Source organism: Mandrillus leucophaeus, unplaced genomic scaffold, assembly GCF_000951045.1.
Source record: "Mandrillus leucophaeus isolate KB7577 unplaced genomic scaffold, Mleu.le_1.0 Scaffold567, whole genome shotgun sequence".
In the NCBI taxonomy this organism is placed as follows: domain Eukaryota; kingdom Metazoa; phylum Chordata; class Mammalia; order Primates; family Cercopithecidae; genus Mandrillus; species Mandrillus leucophaeus.
The window spans coordinates 714,859-733,277 of record NW_012106108.1 but is presented as its reverse complement, the minus strand read 5'-3'; the positions used below and the strand labels follow the sequence as shown (position 1 = coordinate 733,277).

The following is an 18,419-nucleotide window of genomic DNA, read 5'->3' as shown; positions in this document are numbered from 1 at the left end:
GACAGAAAAGGAAAAAACAGTATCACACAAAGAAAAGTAACTATAATGCCATGGGACTTCTTTACAGCCGCTCCAAATTCTAGAAGACAATGAGCAATGCCCTCATATTTCTAAGAAATAATGTCTTTCAGTTTAGAATTTCATACATAGATAAATTATCAGTCACGTGAGAGTGAAGCATTGAGTCATTTTCAGGCATTCGAAGACTTGAAAAATCTACTTTCCTTTGAGTCCATTTTTAAGAAGCCATTCAGGAATGTGCTTCAACAAACAATGCAGTTCACCAAGAATTAGCAAGAATTGGGTCCAGAAACTAAATGTGAGGACCACCAAACAGGGATCAAGGAGAACAGTTCCAGGTTCAGAACAACCAGTCAGTAGTCTTAGTTGCTGTAAGAAGGAAATCGTCATGGGAACAGAACAGAACTGATAAGCTATTTTACTGTGTTTGAGTAAGAAAAAGCTACTGATAATGTGGGAAAGATTTCTAGGAATTTTTGCAAGGAGCAGATATCAATATGTATGTGGAAAAATTAAAATTCATGGAAATTGTTTAAAAATTACAAGTTGTAAAAGAAATGCAATAATAATTTGTAAAAGGTAACCAGGATTCATTGCTTGGCTCAACAGATAGCAAAGTTATGGTAATGTAAATACTGAAGACTGATTTAACCAGCGATAAAGCTTGTCTGAGAGATCTACATTCCCAAATACTGTAAGAAGTAAAATCAAAAAAATTAAAGAATGTAATAATAATATTGAGAAATAGGAGAAAGGGCATTAGAAAAAATAACTGAAAGGGTTGAAGTGGTTGCTTTTGGTGAATATGCAAATGAGAAAGTGAATATTTTTATTTTTCCATATTTACAAGATGATCACTATAGATAATATAGTATTTCTATTGATACATAGAAATACAGTTTTACCTCATGGCAATTATTCCATTATTACTGGTAGCATCCTGTTAATACTTGCTTTTCCATTCAATACTAATTACTAGCATTCAACACTAGTAAGTATTGAAAATACTAATTAATTGAATTAGTATTCAATTAATACTAATTCATTCCCAGAGGAAAATAAAGCATTCTACCATAAAGACACATGCATGTGAATGTTCATTGCAGCACTGTTCACAATAGCAAAGACGTGCAATCAACCTCAATGCCCATCAGCGACAAACTGGAAAAAGAAAATGTAGCACGTATGCACCGTGGAATATTATGCAGCCATAAAAAAAGAACAAGATCATGTCTTTTGCAAGCACATGGATGGAGCCGGAAGCTAACACTAATTAATTGAATGAATATGAATTACTAGCAATAGTAATAGCATCACTATTAAGTTAACCATGTATCATAAACATTTCACTTCAATCCACGTGGATCTCTTGACCTTTTTAATCAATAGGTAAGATTCATTTTCTGATGATTTTTTTTCTGTCAGTCCTCTTTTTACGGACATTAGGATGTTTCTTCTATTTTGCTATTAGCCACAACACTGTGAGGAACATCCTTGTTATAATATTTATGCTCATATGCTATATTTCCTTAGGGAGCATTGCTAAAAATGATGCTTCTTGGTCAAAATTTATATTTTGATAAAGATTCCCCCACTGCTTTTCAAAATAATGGAAAAATGTAGATACCTACAAATTATATTCCCCACAAACAATCATAATGTTGACTCTTTTATGCTGTTCGGCTTTTTTTCTATTTATGGTTTTGTTGCATGAGCTAAAACTTTCTAGGGGAAAGAAACCATTAACATTAGTAGAAATCGAAGTTTTATTTACATTCTTCCTGAATTTAATGGGATACTTGTTTGTCATAATGTTCTCTGGGTAGTTTAAAAATATGAAGTTTGGTTTGGTTTTCTTTTATTAAGAAACAAATATTCTTGTTCTATGAAGAGTGTTAATCAGGAATGAGTGTTAAATTTCCCTTAATTTTCTGACATCTACCAAGTTGTTTTCATTAAACACATGCATGCTATGCCCAATAGATAAATTATTTACTGTTTAGATACACAGCAGATGGTTTTTAAAATTGTTACTTTGGAGAGCATATCTAATGAATTGTGCTTTGTATCAAACCATGAATTTTAAGAACCAGAATCTGAATGGTGAGTTGGTCAACTGTGCCAGAAGAGGATTTTTATAACTTTTTCATATCTATTGAAATACAGACTATTTGCTTTACCAATTCAGGGAACTTCTGGGTTAAAAAAAAAATTATCCTTAAGAACATTTGTAAGGAAACACTTGTTCTATAATCATGGAGCGGTACTAGAAAGTCCAAAGAATGCTTACAAGCCTTTCGAGTAAATGTACTTGTTTTTCTTTTTAGGGGCACTGCAATTGCGGGCATTGTTTTTGGAATAGTATTTATCATGGGAGTCATTGCTGGGATTGCCATATGCATCTGCATGTGCATGAAGAACCACAGGGCGACCCGCGTGGGCATCCTCAGGACAACTCACATCAATACCGTCTCCTCCTATCCTGGTGAGCTAAACTGTTGACTCTTGAAGGTTCAGATTTGTTAGTTATCCTCTGCTCCTCACAGAGAGAAGGAAACATTCTAGATGGTCACTAAAACACCTCCAATTTCATAGGGTATTTCTAGGTACATATAGATTGAAGTTCTAGCTGAATCAAGATTATTTAGATCCAAGTAATACAATCCATTTCTTTTTTGAAGATATTCATATTTTCAATGTTTGTTTCATTGACTACAGTTGCCAGTCAGCCAGAATTAAGATAAATAGGCAATTCACACCCACTGTGTCTACCTGCTGTGAGTACTGACAAGTAATTATAAAGTATAATGTATGTCTCAATAAACTGGCATCTGATCCAATAGATACATATGTCTTGAGAAAAAGTATTGAAGAAAATTTTCATATATCTTCATTACGTCAAGAGAACAACTTTAAACATGATATTGAAATTCTCAACAGGCCAGGCACAGTGGCTCACGCCTGTAATCCCAGCACTTTGGTAGGCCAAGGTGGCTGGATCACTTCAGGGCAAGGGTTCATGACTAGCCTGGCCAACTTGGAGAAACTCAGTCTCTACTAAAACTACAAAAGAAAAAAAAAGTTCAACAAAGAGCACGGGTAATATATTAATAATTTGACAAATATTTACTGAGAATATGCTAGAAGTTCCGTATATAAAAAGATATTGAGTACATGTGACTTCATAAACAAAATACTGCATTTTGCATTAAAGGATTTCAATAATGCTTTCTAAGTCAATCTGTGCATGTACAATTTGACATATAAAAGGCAGGCAAGTTCTAAATTTAACACACCCTGAGGAAGTTAATTTCCCATCCACACTCATGTCTTTTCTTTCTCTGTCTCTATAGGAAAAGAACAGAGTACCTTCTACATGTAACTGTGCTTTGTATTTGTATTAATTTCCTGTACTGTCCTTCCTCTGTCAACTTTTTTTTCCTCTATCATCTTCAACTTGAGGCAGCAAATTTCAGATCAATATGAGTATGATAATTCCTCTTGATCCTCTTTTGTCAGTTCTTGTTCTATAATATTTTCATACTGGAGTACTTGATGGGTCAGTCTTGTCTTTTCTTCCATACTGTATCGACACTTACCTCTTTGCTTGTATTGAGTATTACAACCTCAGGGTACTAAGTGCCATTTATATGCTAATGCCTCCCAAAGTTATATATCTCCAGTCCAAACCAAGTCATTTTATCCCAGTGCCTATCGAACATCTCCATTTGAGTGTCTCATAAATATCCCAAATTTGACATGTCTAAACTTGGATTTCTGATCCAAGTTTTGGATTTCCCCCCAAATCCCTCTCCACTCACAGCCTTTACCATTTCACTTGATGGCATCTCTATCCTTCTAGTTGCTCAGACCAGAAACCATGTACTCTACCAGAAAAACTTCTTGGCTCTACCTTCAAAATACAGTATTTTGACTACTTCTCACAGTGAGAAGTAGATGTTGTTACTCCCCCAGTTGGAGAACTTCCTCAGCTCTCACTTCCTTTACTCTAATAACATCCTGGCTGCTCTCCCAGCATCCGCCCTTTGCCCCCTGGGGTCTATTCTCAACCCAGTAGCCGGAGTGAACCTTTTAAAGTAGATGTCAGATCGTATTACTCCTGTGCTCAAAATCTTCCAGTGGTTCCCCATTTCCCGCAGAGGAGGCACTAAAGCATGTGGTTCTTCATTTTATCCAACGTAAAAGGCAGATTCTTTACTGAGGCCTTCAAGGTACTGCATGAATTGGTTGCTCTTTTTATTTCCCAGGCCTCCTTTTTTTCTACTGTCTCCCTGGCTACTCTGCCTCCAGCCACATTTTTTCCCTTGCTGTTCCATGAACTCACAAGGCCACACTCCCACCATAGGGCTTTGTCTAGAATACTGATTCCCTCACTTCTTTGAAGTCTTTAATCAAAGGTCACCTCCTGAATGAAGTCTGCCCTGATCACCTTATTTAGGATTGTAATGCATCCCTCCTGACAGCATCCCAATTCTCTTTGTGCTGCTCTGCTTTTTATTCAGAGTGCTTTTAATCTTCTAAGATATTGTATAATTTAGCTAATCATTATGTTGACTGTTTATCGTTCATCTCCTCTTCCTAGAATATGAACTCCATGAGGAAGAGATCTTGGTCTATTTTGTTCAACACTCTATTCCAAGCATGTAAGACCAGGCCTGGCACATAATGGGCACTCAGCTGAATGAATGACGAACACAACTTATGAAAAGACCTGATTTAATCATATATCAATATCCTAGGGAACTGACTTTAAGTTTTACCCTGGAATGTACTCACTACAAAAGCAACGTGCAATTTCAAGTATTCCCAACTTGCAAGAATATTGATAGGGTTACTGTAAAGATGTTGGAATATAAGGGAAAAAATAAATGGAATTATTTTTATTATTATTTATACCTGTCAATTTTTTCCCTTGGTCTACCCATAACCCAAGAAAGTCAAGCAAAGACATCAATTGTAGAGAAGGTACAAAGAATTGCTTTGCAGATAACATTCTAGATACTTATTAGCTTGATCAAAAAAGTTTAATTGAAAGTAATGTTTAAATATTTTTATAAAATGTTTAATATTTTATTTTACCTTTCTGTAAGTTCAAATTTGAATAAAGTTAGAAGATACTAAATGTCACTATAGTAATGTAAGGTCACATGTTTTCTTGGGTTTGAAATTTCACTTAGCAGATGGAAACATGTTTTTTAAACTTTATAGTAGCATCATTTATACTTTCAGATCACAGGAATATGTTGCATTTTTATTAAATGCATTCTTCTCAGAACTGAATAATGGAAGAAACATAATGAACCTCATGCTGAAAACATTTTTACGGCCAAAAAGACTAGGTCTTCAAAACATAATGTGCATGATTACATCTCATCTCCTTCTCAAAGTCGCTAATTAAGCTTTTGCTTAAAGGTTTAAGAAGCAACACATAATAGTATTGAATATTTTTCAAGTCTTTTATCTATGGAAACACAAAATGCTTTTACCCACACTAATTAATTAACCCTACGATAATTGAGATAACAACCCAACTTATTGTATAGTCCTACAGCCCACAGGTCAGATAAATGCAGAGAGTATAATTTAGCAAAGGTGAAAGTGTACAGTGGGGAGCCCTAAAGTGAACATTATTACTCTACACAAGGTGAAAACAGTGTCATTCAGCTGTCATCACTGACCCTATGTTGGACAGTGACCTTCCAAAAGTTTTTCATTCTTGCCATATTGGGTAGAATGAACAGATGTCCTCTTTAATTGCAATTATTTTTTAAATTGTCCACATGAAGATAAGAATTTTCAAGTTTTCCATTTCAACTACTTTTCAGAACTTCAGTGTAAACAAAGGAAAGTGATCATATTAACCCTTGTCTTACAGCAGGTTTGGGATCTACACATCTGAAAGAAAATGATACAGTAAAACTGTAACAAAAGGCTTGGCAAAGATATAAAAGTCAAATGCTAACAAAAGAAAAGCAAGAGATTCAGTGCCATCAAGAAAATTGAGATTTGAGGTATATTATTGAGTCCTCTGAAGATGATAGATGATAGATATAGGTAGGTAGGTAGATGATTGATTGATTGATTGATAGACAGACAGACAGACAGACAGACAGATAGATAGATAGATAGACAGACAGATGATAGATAGGATAGGCAAACAATTGGAGAGGGGAATGGGGGCTCTTCCTAACAGAAGAATGTCAAAGAATAAATGTAGAAGGGAGTTATAGAATTGAAAAAAAATTATTTTAAAACCATCATAAAGAAAGAGTTAGTCAAAAATCATCAACAGATGCTAAATCTAGAAGAGAATGTGCTGAGAAGGATATCTGCAGGTCTTAAAGTGTCCACCAGATTTCTTGTCAGTTATCAGGTGAAAAATAGTAACTTTACAGTTACTAAAGGACAGATAAAGATCATGCACCTTTGAGTGTGTTACTCTGAGGACAACACAATTTCATGTATGTAGGTTCCACCTGGAAGACCACAGCCTAAATCTCAGCATGACAAAGTATCTGAGAAACCCAAGTTGAGGGACATTCAATAAAACAACTGGCCTATAGTCTTCCAAGTCTCTTGGAAATACTTCATTAAGAAATAAATATCCCATTTGCATCACTGATTTCACACATGACAGAAACCTTATTAGTAAGTGCAATGACATGAGAAGAAGTTTGAGTACTCATCAAACCTTTTTAGAGATCACAAGTTCATGTTCATACTAAAGAAAATGTCTGTGTTTGTACTGAATATTAAAAAACAACCTTCATCTGATGTGTAACTTCTTTACACATCAAAAATGCATACTGGAAAGATTCTCTATAATAATATTGTGACTAGGAAAATGGCTTCACCTTGAAGACACTGGAATGAAACAAAATGGATACATTAACGTGGTCAAGTCTTTGCCCAGGCAAACGTTTTTAGTACAAATCAGAGAATTCAAACATGAACTGAGAAAAACTTCTTTGATGTCATATTAACTATGGCTACAGAATTAATGCTGCAGACAAAATGTATGAGTATATTATATGATGAAGTAGAACTAGCAAGTACAAAATTTTGCTATAAAATGGTTAGAGAAGACTGAGATGGACATTAAGTCAAGAGGGTTTTTTTGTTTTGTTTTGTTTTTTGTTTGTTTGTTTGTTTCTTATTGAGAAATCCAGATGGTAGTGACTTGTATTTTGCAAGTACACTGATGGTAAAGATAAAGGAGGAAACTCATGAATATAGAAGATAGAAGGGATTGTTGAAAATCAGCATCCTTAAGTCTGAGGCAGAAAGGCATTCATTACACAAGTAGAGGGGCTAGCCTTTGATGGGATCAGAGACAATTCATTATGTATAGGGCGATCAGAGACACTTTATTACGTACAGCGTATGTAAGGCAGTAAGTACATAAACACAGTTTCAATGAGTTGTAGATTTGGTGGTCAAAGCATGTTCTCTTTTGCTCGTGCCAATTTTCTCAGTGAAATAAGAAGCAAGTCTTCTGCTGAGAGTGGAGAAAACTGAGGAGGTATTTGAGGTTAAGAAGAAAAAAAAAGCCTGAAATGGGAATCTCAGAAAATGAAGAGTATAAGATGCCCAAAGAAATGTATAGCTTCCGAGCAAGGGCAAAGGCCACAACACTTATGAAAATGGTCATTTACTCAAAGTGAAATCATTCAGCATGATTGTGCATTTTTCTCTAGTCACATTAAGCTCCTAGCTATTGATCCAGGATAACCAAAGTGTTGGGTTTAATAAGGGCTGGGGTTCTTCCAGGCAATGGAGAAAGAGATAAGAACATTGACAATAGGTGCAAAAGAATAATTTTAGTGATGGCCCGTAAATCAATGCTGAATAACAAAGGACACCATGACAGGAAAGAGGTGACATCAGTTTGAATTCCTTTAAAATTGCCATTAGTAAATTGGAAATGCAGGTGAGGTCCAAGATGCGGTGGAATGAGTATTCTAGAAAGATACTAAAGGGTGGTGGTCAGATTTATTAATTAACATTTACGAAATAGCACTGTTATTGCCAACAACAAGGGTGAAGAGATTTTGAAGGAAAAATAGTCAAGGGACTTGAGAGGCAGGGCTAGGTGGATGTTGAAATCACAAGAATGATAAGAGAAGTTGTGGAGGAAAGAGAGACCATAGGCCAGATGTTAAGTCTTCAGTGAATGAAGGTTCGGGGTAGGGCAGACCACAGATATTGATAACAAGAAGTAGTATAAGATTGCCCCAGCTACTACTGAGGCTAAGGCAGGAAGATCTCAAGTTTGATCCTGGCTTGGGCAAAACAGCAAGGCACCTCCTCCATCCAAAAAAAAAAAAAAAAAGGCATGGTATATGCTTCTCTTTTCATGGCATATGTACTACAAAAAAACACATGGCAGACTGGGCATGGTGGATCACACCTGTAATCCCAGCACTTTGGGAGGTCGAGCTGGGTGGATCATGAGATCAGGAGTTTGAGACCAGCCTGACCAACATGGTGAAACCTCGTCTCTACTAAAAACACAAAATTTAGCCAGGCATAGTGGCAGGTGCCTGTAGTCCCAGCTACTCGGGAGGCTGAGGCAGGAGAATCACTGGAACCAGGGAGGCGGAGGTTGCAGTGAGCCAAGATCATGCCATTGCACTCCAGCCTGGGCAACAGAATGAGACTCCATCAAAAAAACAAAACAAAACGAAACAAAAAAACATGGCTTATATGCTACAAAATGTTTTAAAGAGTAAGAATAAATAATAGTTTGAAAAGTGGATATGAAGATTATGAACAGCCTGAGCACCTCCTGGCCCTATAGGTGGTAGGATGTGGGAGAAAAAGAATAGCTCTGCTTTGATAGTGCTGCTGAGGAAGCCATCGTCTCCTGGAAAATCAGATTTTAATTAGAGTAAAAAGGTGATGTGAATGTTCCTTTCCACTTCCTGAGTTAACCCTCTCATGCATCTTCTTTCATCTCAAAACTCAAAAATCCCCTCAGCCTTCTCACTCTCAGTAGATGATTTCTCAGCAGATCTAATTTCTCAAGAAAACAGACAGGGTCAGAAGAGAACTCTCATTCTGAAAGCCAGAGTTGCACAGTGGAGACAGTGAAAGAGGGTGAGGTGACAGATTGTGCTCCACTGAGCATAGTGAGGCGGGTGGGGAACGTCTGGAAAAGTAATAAATCAATGTGCAAAGCCTTCCAGAATTAAAGGTCTGCAATAAGGAAACCTGTCTTTCTCATGATGACACAGGGATGTGAGGCTTGATGGAATTTGTCTTGATGCTATCTGAGTGGAAGGGGAACAATAGGTTATACTGTATCTTTGCATACTAGGCCGTTGTAGAGGATAAATGGACAGTATTGAGTTTATGTGGCTGGGGATGGGGGTAATGAAGGTCTTGCCAGGAGCTGTGTGGGCCTTTATTTAAACCCTCTGTTCTGGGTGGGGTTAGGAAAGTGTTGAGTAGTGGGCTTTGGGGGAGAGTAGATGAGAAGGTTTACAATAAGAAACTGTCTTTAAATATAAGGCATGAGATTCATCAGTTCTACCAGGTATTAAAACTATTTAAAATCATTAATAATTAAACTGAGGTGTGTCTGGTACAAAAAGATATACCTTGGTCATTGGAACAGAATAGGTAGTTTAGAATTATATATTCTCTAAAGGAGACATAGCCAAAGGATGTAAAATGTGAGGATTATTTAATAAGCCACATTTAGATAATTTGGCTTAACCAAAATTTAAATCTTAGAAAACATAAACTTTGATGCAAAAATATGCCAAATAAAATAACAGATGTAGAGAAGCATTAAATATATAAATTTAAATAGGTAAACTCAGAAACAGGATAGTTATGTATCAACTATCTGAAAAAGAAGACTAATTTTTAAACTTGGAAACAACACAGAAGAGATGTTTTAAATGAATAACCATATGTTTTGTTATGCCTAGGTTTTAAACTTCAGAATGTCAGTAAGGTAAAAATTATAGAATAAACCATTTTGACGAAGGGTTTTTATTAAAAGACATATAATTTTGTGTACTTTTAAATATCTTACTTGTATCTTCACTGAAATTAAGATCATCATTTAGAAACTATCACCAGTCCAGAACAACAGCACAAAATTCATTCAGTATGAGTAATAAACAGTGGACAAGATGTAAAACAGTGTCAGACCTAGCTATTAGCAAAGAAATTATCAAGTAAAATAAAGACCTAAAATTTTCACTTAATTTACTAAAATATTAAATGATAATGTACTTGTATACCCTTACAAGTTGAAACAATTCTTTTTGAAAGTAGTTTTATAATGTGTTCTAAGCAATAAAATGTATGTTATTTAAGCCAGCTAATTAATTTCTGGAATTTTATTCTTAAAAAAATCAAAATAAAAAAAAGTCTATGTGTAAGGAGATATTCATCACTACATTAATTACAATAAAAAATTAACCTCAAAATAGTGAATGGTGGATGGAATAACTTCTAAGGCAGCCATTAATAAAGCTTATGAAGAATATGCAGCAGAATGAAAAGACTTATGTTATACAAAGTATATATAATATATATCATATATAATATATAATAAAAAGTATAGACCATGCTCTGTGACTGCAAGGATGCAACTACACACAAATGACTAAGAGACAGTATACAAAGATATTATTTGTTAAATTGGAGTGACAAAATTATGGATAATTTTCTTCTGCTTCCAAATTTTCTGAAATAATTGTGAAGCGTTTGGGTAACACCATGTATCTTCCCACCACATTAGCTTTAGAAATATTGGACTGAGTGGATAGAAAACATTACATTTCTTCTCCGAATTTCATGGCATTGCTAAATGTTTTAAATACTGTAGACAGCTGTATCAGACATTGAGGATAAGTGGCCTATTTACCCTACTTAAATAGGAGATTAGAATATTGGTTATGAAAGGATTTCAAAAGCACCGTATCTCCAGCTGCATCCATATAACTTGTAAGTATGATTTGAGCTGTAAAAAAAGAACAAAACCTCTTAGGATTAATCAGGAATTCTAAAATTGATACTTTGAAAAGTTTACTTCCAGTGAAACTTTATTATGTGCAAGAACGAATGATAATACAGCCAAAGTTATACAAATATTATTTCAAATGTCTTCCAGTGGCTATTAGAAAAGATGTGCCATGTTTATTTCTTGGTGGGTAGTCCTCAAAATACCACTTTTTAATATTACATCAGAACTTTATCGAAGTTCAAAGATTATATGAATGAAAGACCACTGTCCTATCTTAGATTTTCATGTTCAACATGCAGCTGCATAAACCATAGGGATTCTTGCTGAAATGTCCTCCAGCAGTTTTTATGCAGATGGCAGAATATAAACGCTTTGTTAGAGATGCATAAACACATGCCATGGCTTCATGACAGAGAATGATGTAGAGTCAATCTGCAGAATCAGTTGGTGTGTGCTCCTCAAGTGGGAGGCAGGGAAAAGCTTTGGCAGAAAAGCAGCATAGAACCACATGCTTATACGAAACAGTTCAAAGGGTTTCCTGCTGCAACTTCCTATTTTCCATGGAGGCTGCAGTGTTTCATTCTTGGCTTGGATGAAGTTTATTATAAATCTCTTTGTCTCAGTGCTCCTAGATATAATGAAGTTGAGGAGTGGGTATAATGCAGAGGGAATGTGTATTTAGACTCCACAGGACTTACTCCATTTTGTTGCAGGAAACAGAGCTTGGAGTAGCCCAGCCTCCAAGGGTCTGAGGGAGCATTGGGGAAACTGTATGTATGCATCCTTGCTGATTTATTTACAGAGCTATGTTCTCGGCCGAACACCCTCAGCCTGCCCAGCCCACTAGAGACTTGCAAGACTTTTGCTCCACAAAGGAGTACTCAGGGGACGTCCCACTCAGTTCTGTGGTTCCATCTTCCTCTTCTCTTCAGTGGCTCAATTCTGCTTCCTCACATCCTCCAAGTACAGGGCAATCAGTAAGTGGTTCAAATCATGAAGCTCTTGATAAAGATAGGCAAACTAAAAAGATCCAGAAGAAAATTTTATCAGTCCATTCTCACACTGCTATAAAGACATACCTGAGTCTGGGTAATTTATGGAGAAAAGAGGTTTAACTGACTCACAGTACCACTGGCTGTACAGGAAGCATGGCTGGCGAGTCCTCAGGAAATTTGTAATCATGGCGGAAGGTGAAGGGGAAGCAAGCACATCTTCACGTGGCCAGGAGAAGAGAGAAAGAAGGGGGAAGTGCTACACACTTTGAAACAACTGAATCTTGTAAAAACTCACTCACTATCCTGAGAACAGCAAGGGGGAAATCCACCCCCCTGATCCAATCACCTCCCACCAAGTCCTTCCCCTAACACTGGGAATTACAATTTGACATGACGTTTGGGTGGGGACACAGAGCCAAACCATATCAAAAACATAGTTTTTGTCAGCATATCGGTGGAAGCGCTATGTATGTCTATGTCTGTTTATCAGAACACTGTCAAATTCTTATTGGAAAGAGTACAAATTAAGGTTCATGCAAAAGCAATTGCAGTTTTTGCAATTACTTTGATGGCAAAAACTGCAATTACTTTTGCTTCAACCTAATAGAAGACATTTAGAAAAGTTTGTTGAAATGTTGTCTGTTCTTTTCTGCCATTCTAGTATTAAAAGCTTGCCCACTTATTTGCATTATTATGACACTGGTCTTGTGATTTGGGTTACATTCACAGTAGGCAATTAAGGCATGTCCGTTTCCAAGCAGAATCAGGATCCTGAGGATGATTCAGCTACTGGCAATTCATCAGATTGGTTGCTGAGGGAGTTGCTCAGATGTTGCAAAATGATTCAGTTCTTGGAAGCACGAATAAATTTCAGCTCCAGGAGTACTTCTCTATCAACACTAGAGAAAGGAACTGAGACCACTACAAAATAGACATTTATGCATAGTCATAAAGTGTATTAAAAGGTAGAACAGAGGATACTAGAGGCTGAGAACGGTAGGAAAAAGGGATGGATAGGGAGAAATTTGTTAAGGGATATAATATTACAGCTAGATAGGAAGAATAAGTTCCAGTATTCTATACCACTGGATGACTATAATCAATAATAATATAGTTTCAAATGGGTAGAAGGAAGATGCTAAATGTTCCCAGCATAAAGAAATGATAACTGTTTTAGACAATGGGTATACCAGTTACCCTGATCTGATTATCATACATTATACATATCAAAACATCACTATATACCCCATGAATATGTACAATTATTATTTGTCGATTCAAAAAATAATTTAAAATTTAAAAACTTTTTAAAAACACTGACGTATGGTACAGTAAAAAGTTAATTTAAGAAAAATGTTCAAATAAGATGCAGAAAATTAAATTATTCATCTTTATTTCCTAACCTATTTGTTCTCCTTTTTTGTCTTCTTCTTCATATTTCTGTAATGGTTCCATCCCCCTCCAATTATAGGAGTCCTGTACTGGGTACCCAATACCTCAACCCCTTCTTTCATTTTCTCCCCTTTCTCCACACACCCAGTCATCACCTAAAGACTTGGCCGCTCAAGGACTGTTAGGATGCTTTTCCCCTCACTGTCATGAGTCCCTTATCATCCCTCACATATGCCATTACATTGTTACAGCTTTTCTTTCATCTACCTCTGCCTCTGTCAACTGCTGAGTGGTCTTCCCAAAGCATATTCACTACCATGATCAAAGAATCTCTGATAACTACATGTTATACATTCTACATTGCATTCAGAGCCCACCATGGTGACACAACTAGACTCCTCATTGTCTTTTCCCATTCTCCCTTTCATGCACGTTTTGCTTGAGCTGAAGGGCTCTCCCGCTTCAGTGCTTTTGATCAACCTGAATTGTCCCTCAGCTTCTCTTTCTGCCCCTTCAGCATCATATTTTCAAGAAACTTTCTCTAAACAACCAATTCTTAACACTTTGACCCATGATACCACATTTTAGAGCACCTACCCTTTCATACATATGTGGTCTCGACCTAATAAAACTAAGATTTTTGCAGCCACAATTTATGTCCCTTCCCAAAGTGTCTAGCCCAGTGGCTTCAACACAGTAGAAATGCAAATACTTGCTAACTCCCTGATGTTCTCTTCCCCTTCTTTTTCAGCAGCACCACCTCCCTACGGTTACGACCATGAGATGGAATACTGTGCAGACTTGCCTCCTCCATACTCCGCCACCCCACAGGGCTCAGCACAGCGTTCTCCACCCCCTCCTTATCCTGGAAACCCAAGGAAATAATCTATCTCCCAGAACGGAACATGTGCCAATGGGTGATCTTGCCTGGAATAAAATGCATCTACTCAGAAACAGGCAGGAAAGAATTGCTCCAAGGAATACTTTTTGGGGTCAGATAATATGTCAGGTGGAATATCCCTGCTAGGAGATAAAGGGTTTCTACCCTGCTCAAAGCTGACCTCATCTGGAGTATTAATGTTTGGTTCTATGGAACCATATTTTAAGAGATCCGCTGATCCACCTAAGCACATTCAGAGAAGAGTAATGTAATTGACAAAATATCTGATAATCATGTTGTTTAAGGCCAAGGTGAAGGAAGTTTCAGTATTGATCCTGGAAAAAAGAAGATCTAAGTAGGATGGGAGAATGATTTGGCCTACACAAGGAAGCAACTTTATTCTACGTAGCTTTAAAAGTAGGAACTAGAATTGTTCATTCTTTCATTCATCAATAAATGTATTTTAAATGCCTAAGAGCTTACTATGTGCCTAGCACTATTTGAGGTCCTGGTGGAAGTTACAGGATGGGTGCTGTGGTTTTAGTACAAGAAAGAGCAACGACTAGATTGCTTTGTGAAGCTCTTGGTAGAGACATGCTCCAGAAGGGATAACAAAATCAAATAGTAGATGGGTTCATTGGGCCTCAGAAGTTCTGCTTGTGTTTTAGGTGGGTGTGAAGTGAATTCCTATGTGTTCAATAGTGAATACAACAGAAAGAGTTGGATCTTATTTATTTAATTACGGAGTTAAAACAAGACCAAAAAGACTCAACAACCACTTGAAGCCAAGAACTCTTCAATGCCAGCTACTACCACCTAAACATCATCTGACTGTATAGTAGATCAGAATAAAGGTTATTCCAACTGTGGGGAGAAAAAAAAAATTGTATCACGTTCCACAGGTAGCAGACACATCACTTCTGAGTAAAAGATGAGAAATCAAATATTCCTACAGGATTTCAGGTCAGGGAGCAAAAATCTCAGAACTTGACCATGAAGATACACAATAGGCTTGCAAAAAGAAGGAAGAGTGGGAAATGAAGTTCAGATTCCCTTCTGTGGAAATCTTTGAAACTATTATTTTTTTCTTTTTGTAAAATTTTGATAATCTATTCTCTTAAAAAAGTTAATAACAAAACTAAGATACTGACATCAAACTGTTGCCTTTTGCCAAAATGCAAATTTTATGAAGTGCCTACCTTTGTATGTATAATAAATAATTCTAATGTGCTGTATTTTGCTGTGAGTGACCTTAACATTTTATATTTTTATATGAGTTGTTTCAGGTATTTATAAAAATTATATATTGAACATTGGAAATAGATGATTAGATTTTTATGTCATTTTGCGATTAAATCTAAAATGTTTAATCCAATGTCATCATCAAAATTCAGTGAAATCCCAAAAAGTGCCAAGAATTTTGCTGAATGAAAGAATCAAATGAAGCATTTTAAGGTTTAAGTTATAGTACCTATACTTGCAGATAAGAAGCTTACTACATCATTATTATTAGTATATATTACTTTCAAATACCTATATTAGAAAGATGTTGATCTGACTGAAATATAATCTACCTGTCAGTAAGGTCCAAAAGCTGAATTTGTTTTGAATGACTTCCTTGATTTTTAAGCACTGATTATTTTCTTATACATGAGGATGCGAAGCATTCAGGAGTTTCAGCCTGTTCTAGTGAGGGGCTCCCTGACTTACATAAAGTTTTCAGCACAATTTTAATAGTACCTATGCTTTAATTTATTTTTCTTCTGCATATGGTCAGACCCAATTACACTGCAGCTATGACTCTCAAAGTGCCAGGGTCCCTGTGATGATTCTGAGAATGCTGAATACAAATATACCATATATTCTTTCAGAAAAATGGAAAGGAAAGGCCAGCAGAAATGGAGTTTTATCATCTTCACCATCAATAAACATTTATTGCATACCTCCTACGTTCTGCAAATTTTCCCCAAATAGAAGCCACTTCAGTCCACACCATCTCTCTTCTTTGAGTTGTTTATGGCCTCCCATAAGGCATTTTACAAACCCATAAACCTACAATAGATGAGTATTTTTACTATTTGTATTAAGTGGCATAATAGCATAAATGCGCACATTACAAGTATAGACTGTTGGAGTTCACTGGGTGTTTTCATAGATGATGATGCTTGGGGAAAAACAGTATAGGATGTGAAAGCTTTGAATTATGGTTATTTAAAAACTAACATTTGCTGTGGCCAAAGTGTTTACAATAAGCAATAAAATGAAAGAACCTATTATAACGCAGAGTATATTTTCATTGTCTTGTGTCCATTTTTTTAACCCTCTATTCCTGCCGACTTTGCCTCATTCTTCTGTACAGGAAACACAGGGCTGGAGCCAGACAGACTTTATGTTGAATCCTGTCTCCTGCCTGTGTGATCTGAAGCAGGCTACTTCATCTCTGAGATTAAACTTTCTGCTCTGGAAAATGTAAATAATATTATCAATCTCATCGCATTCTGCAAAAACTGGATGAATATATACAAAATTCTAAGTATAGTGCCAGGCACATAGAAAGTGTCCAATAAATATCAGCCCAAAATAAATTAACAAAACAACAATACAATGAGAACAACCTCTAGAACTGTATTATCCAACACAACGGTCACCAGCTACATACGGTCATTTAAGTTTAATTTAATTGAAATGAAATTAAATGAAAAATTTACTTCATCTATCTCACTAACCCCATTGCAAATGCTGCATAGCCTCATGTGGCTAGGGGCTACCTACATTATTGGGTAGTGCTGCTCTAGAGAAATCTATGCAAAAACACAGTGAAATTGTAGGAAGTCATTGAAAAAGAGACCACTCCAATCGCCTCCTCCAGGAGAAACTATGGACTTTGTCAGCTAATTGTGATGTCTTTCACTTATGTGTGTGGAGAGTCCACTCCCATGGAAGCAAGACCATAACTTGCGTGAGAACCATGAGGAGCCAGAGGCTTATCTGGCCCTCTCCAGAGCCATGGACAGGAAAGCTGTTGCAAGAGCTGAAGGGCTGATGATAGGAGAGAGACCTTAGACCTGACGTTAGAGCTGGTGAAACAGAGCCGCAGCCTGTTCTCAGAGTCCAATCAGTTCTGCAGCTGCCTACCCAGCTTCAGAAGGCAAACTGCCACTACAGGAGCATCTGGGGCTACCTACATCTTCCTAAGGTATAGGTTACCCTTCTGTTTTTTCATAATCTTGTTCCCACAACCAAATGAAGGCAGCACTCATCATACATCCAGTCTACTTCCAACTTGTCCTTCTTTAACCAAACTCATTTTGTCAATTTTTGGTTGTAGGTGAGGAAGGGACTGGGACACATAAGACTATATATGAAGCTCATCAAATAGTGGAGCTGTGGGTACTATTGTTTTAATTTTTCACTTAATTAAAATGACCTAACACCAGAATGCCAAAGTCATATGGTCACCTTGTTAATCACCATAGAGGCATCTAAAGACTACCATATTCTCAATCAAAACCTATCTGCAATGCATAGTTTTTATTCTCTGATTTGGGGCCCAAGCTGCGTGGGATATGGCTGAACTTGTACAAGGGCAAAACTCTTCGGGTGCAACTGTACTGTGTAGTATGGTTAGTTTAAACAGTGTCAGGACCTCCAGAAAAGGAAAGTGACATGATTAACTATAAAACGACCCACAGGTGATTCTGATTTCCAGCCTACTTAACCCCACTCAGGCCTCTAACACCCCTCTAATACAGAGGACAGAACCAAGGCTTCAGAGTAAGGGAGACTTTGGTTCCTTGCTCATCTCTGTCATCTTCTAACTACATGTTCAGAGCCAAATAACAACATTTCCATAACCTCAGTTTCATCCAAACTGCATGAATAACACCATCCTTGCCAGGTGGTTGCAATGATTATAAACAGTATATGTAGAACATCTGTCACAAAGATCCTACCTGGGTTGGTGACTCTGACAGATGCAACTGAATAGACATATTCTCTTTCTTTTATGCCCCACTCCTAAGTCTTACCACTTCTATAAACAGGTGCGTTCATCATCCATTGCTGTGTGACAAATTAACTCAAAACTTAGTGGCTTGAAACATGTATTATCTCAGTTTCTATGGAT

At 36.7% G+C, this 18,419-nt stretch overlaps 1 protein-coding gene across 3 annotated transcripts in view; it reads left to right on the top strand.

Moving 5' to 3' along the window:
* The window catches only part of CYYR1 (cysteine/tyrosine-rich 1), a 119,202-nt gene extending 102,619 nt beyond the window's left edge, over positions 1-16,583 (top strand). Inside the window, exons 3-4 of one of the 3 annotated variants that reach the window (XM_011998313.1) lie at positions 2,349-2,506; positions 14,168-16,583. In XM_011998313.1, coding sequence (XP_011853703.1) covers positions 2,349-2,506; positions 14,168-14,298 — 289 coding nt within the window. In that variant the 3' untranslated portion in view covers positions 14,299-16,583. Of the gene's footprint in view, positions 1-2,348; positions 2,507-4,624; positions 5,170-14,164 lie in introns of those variants that run through there. The other 2 variants (XM_011998312.1, XM_011998314.1) reach the window with 2 other exon arrangements.
* The last annotated feature ends 1,836 nt before the right edge of the window (positions 16,584-18,419 follow it).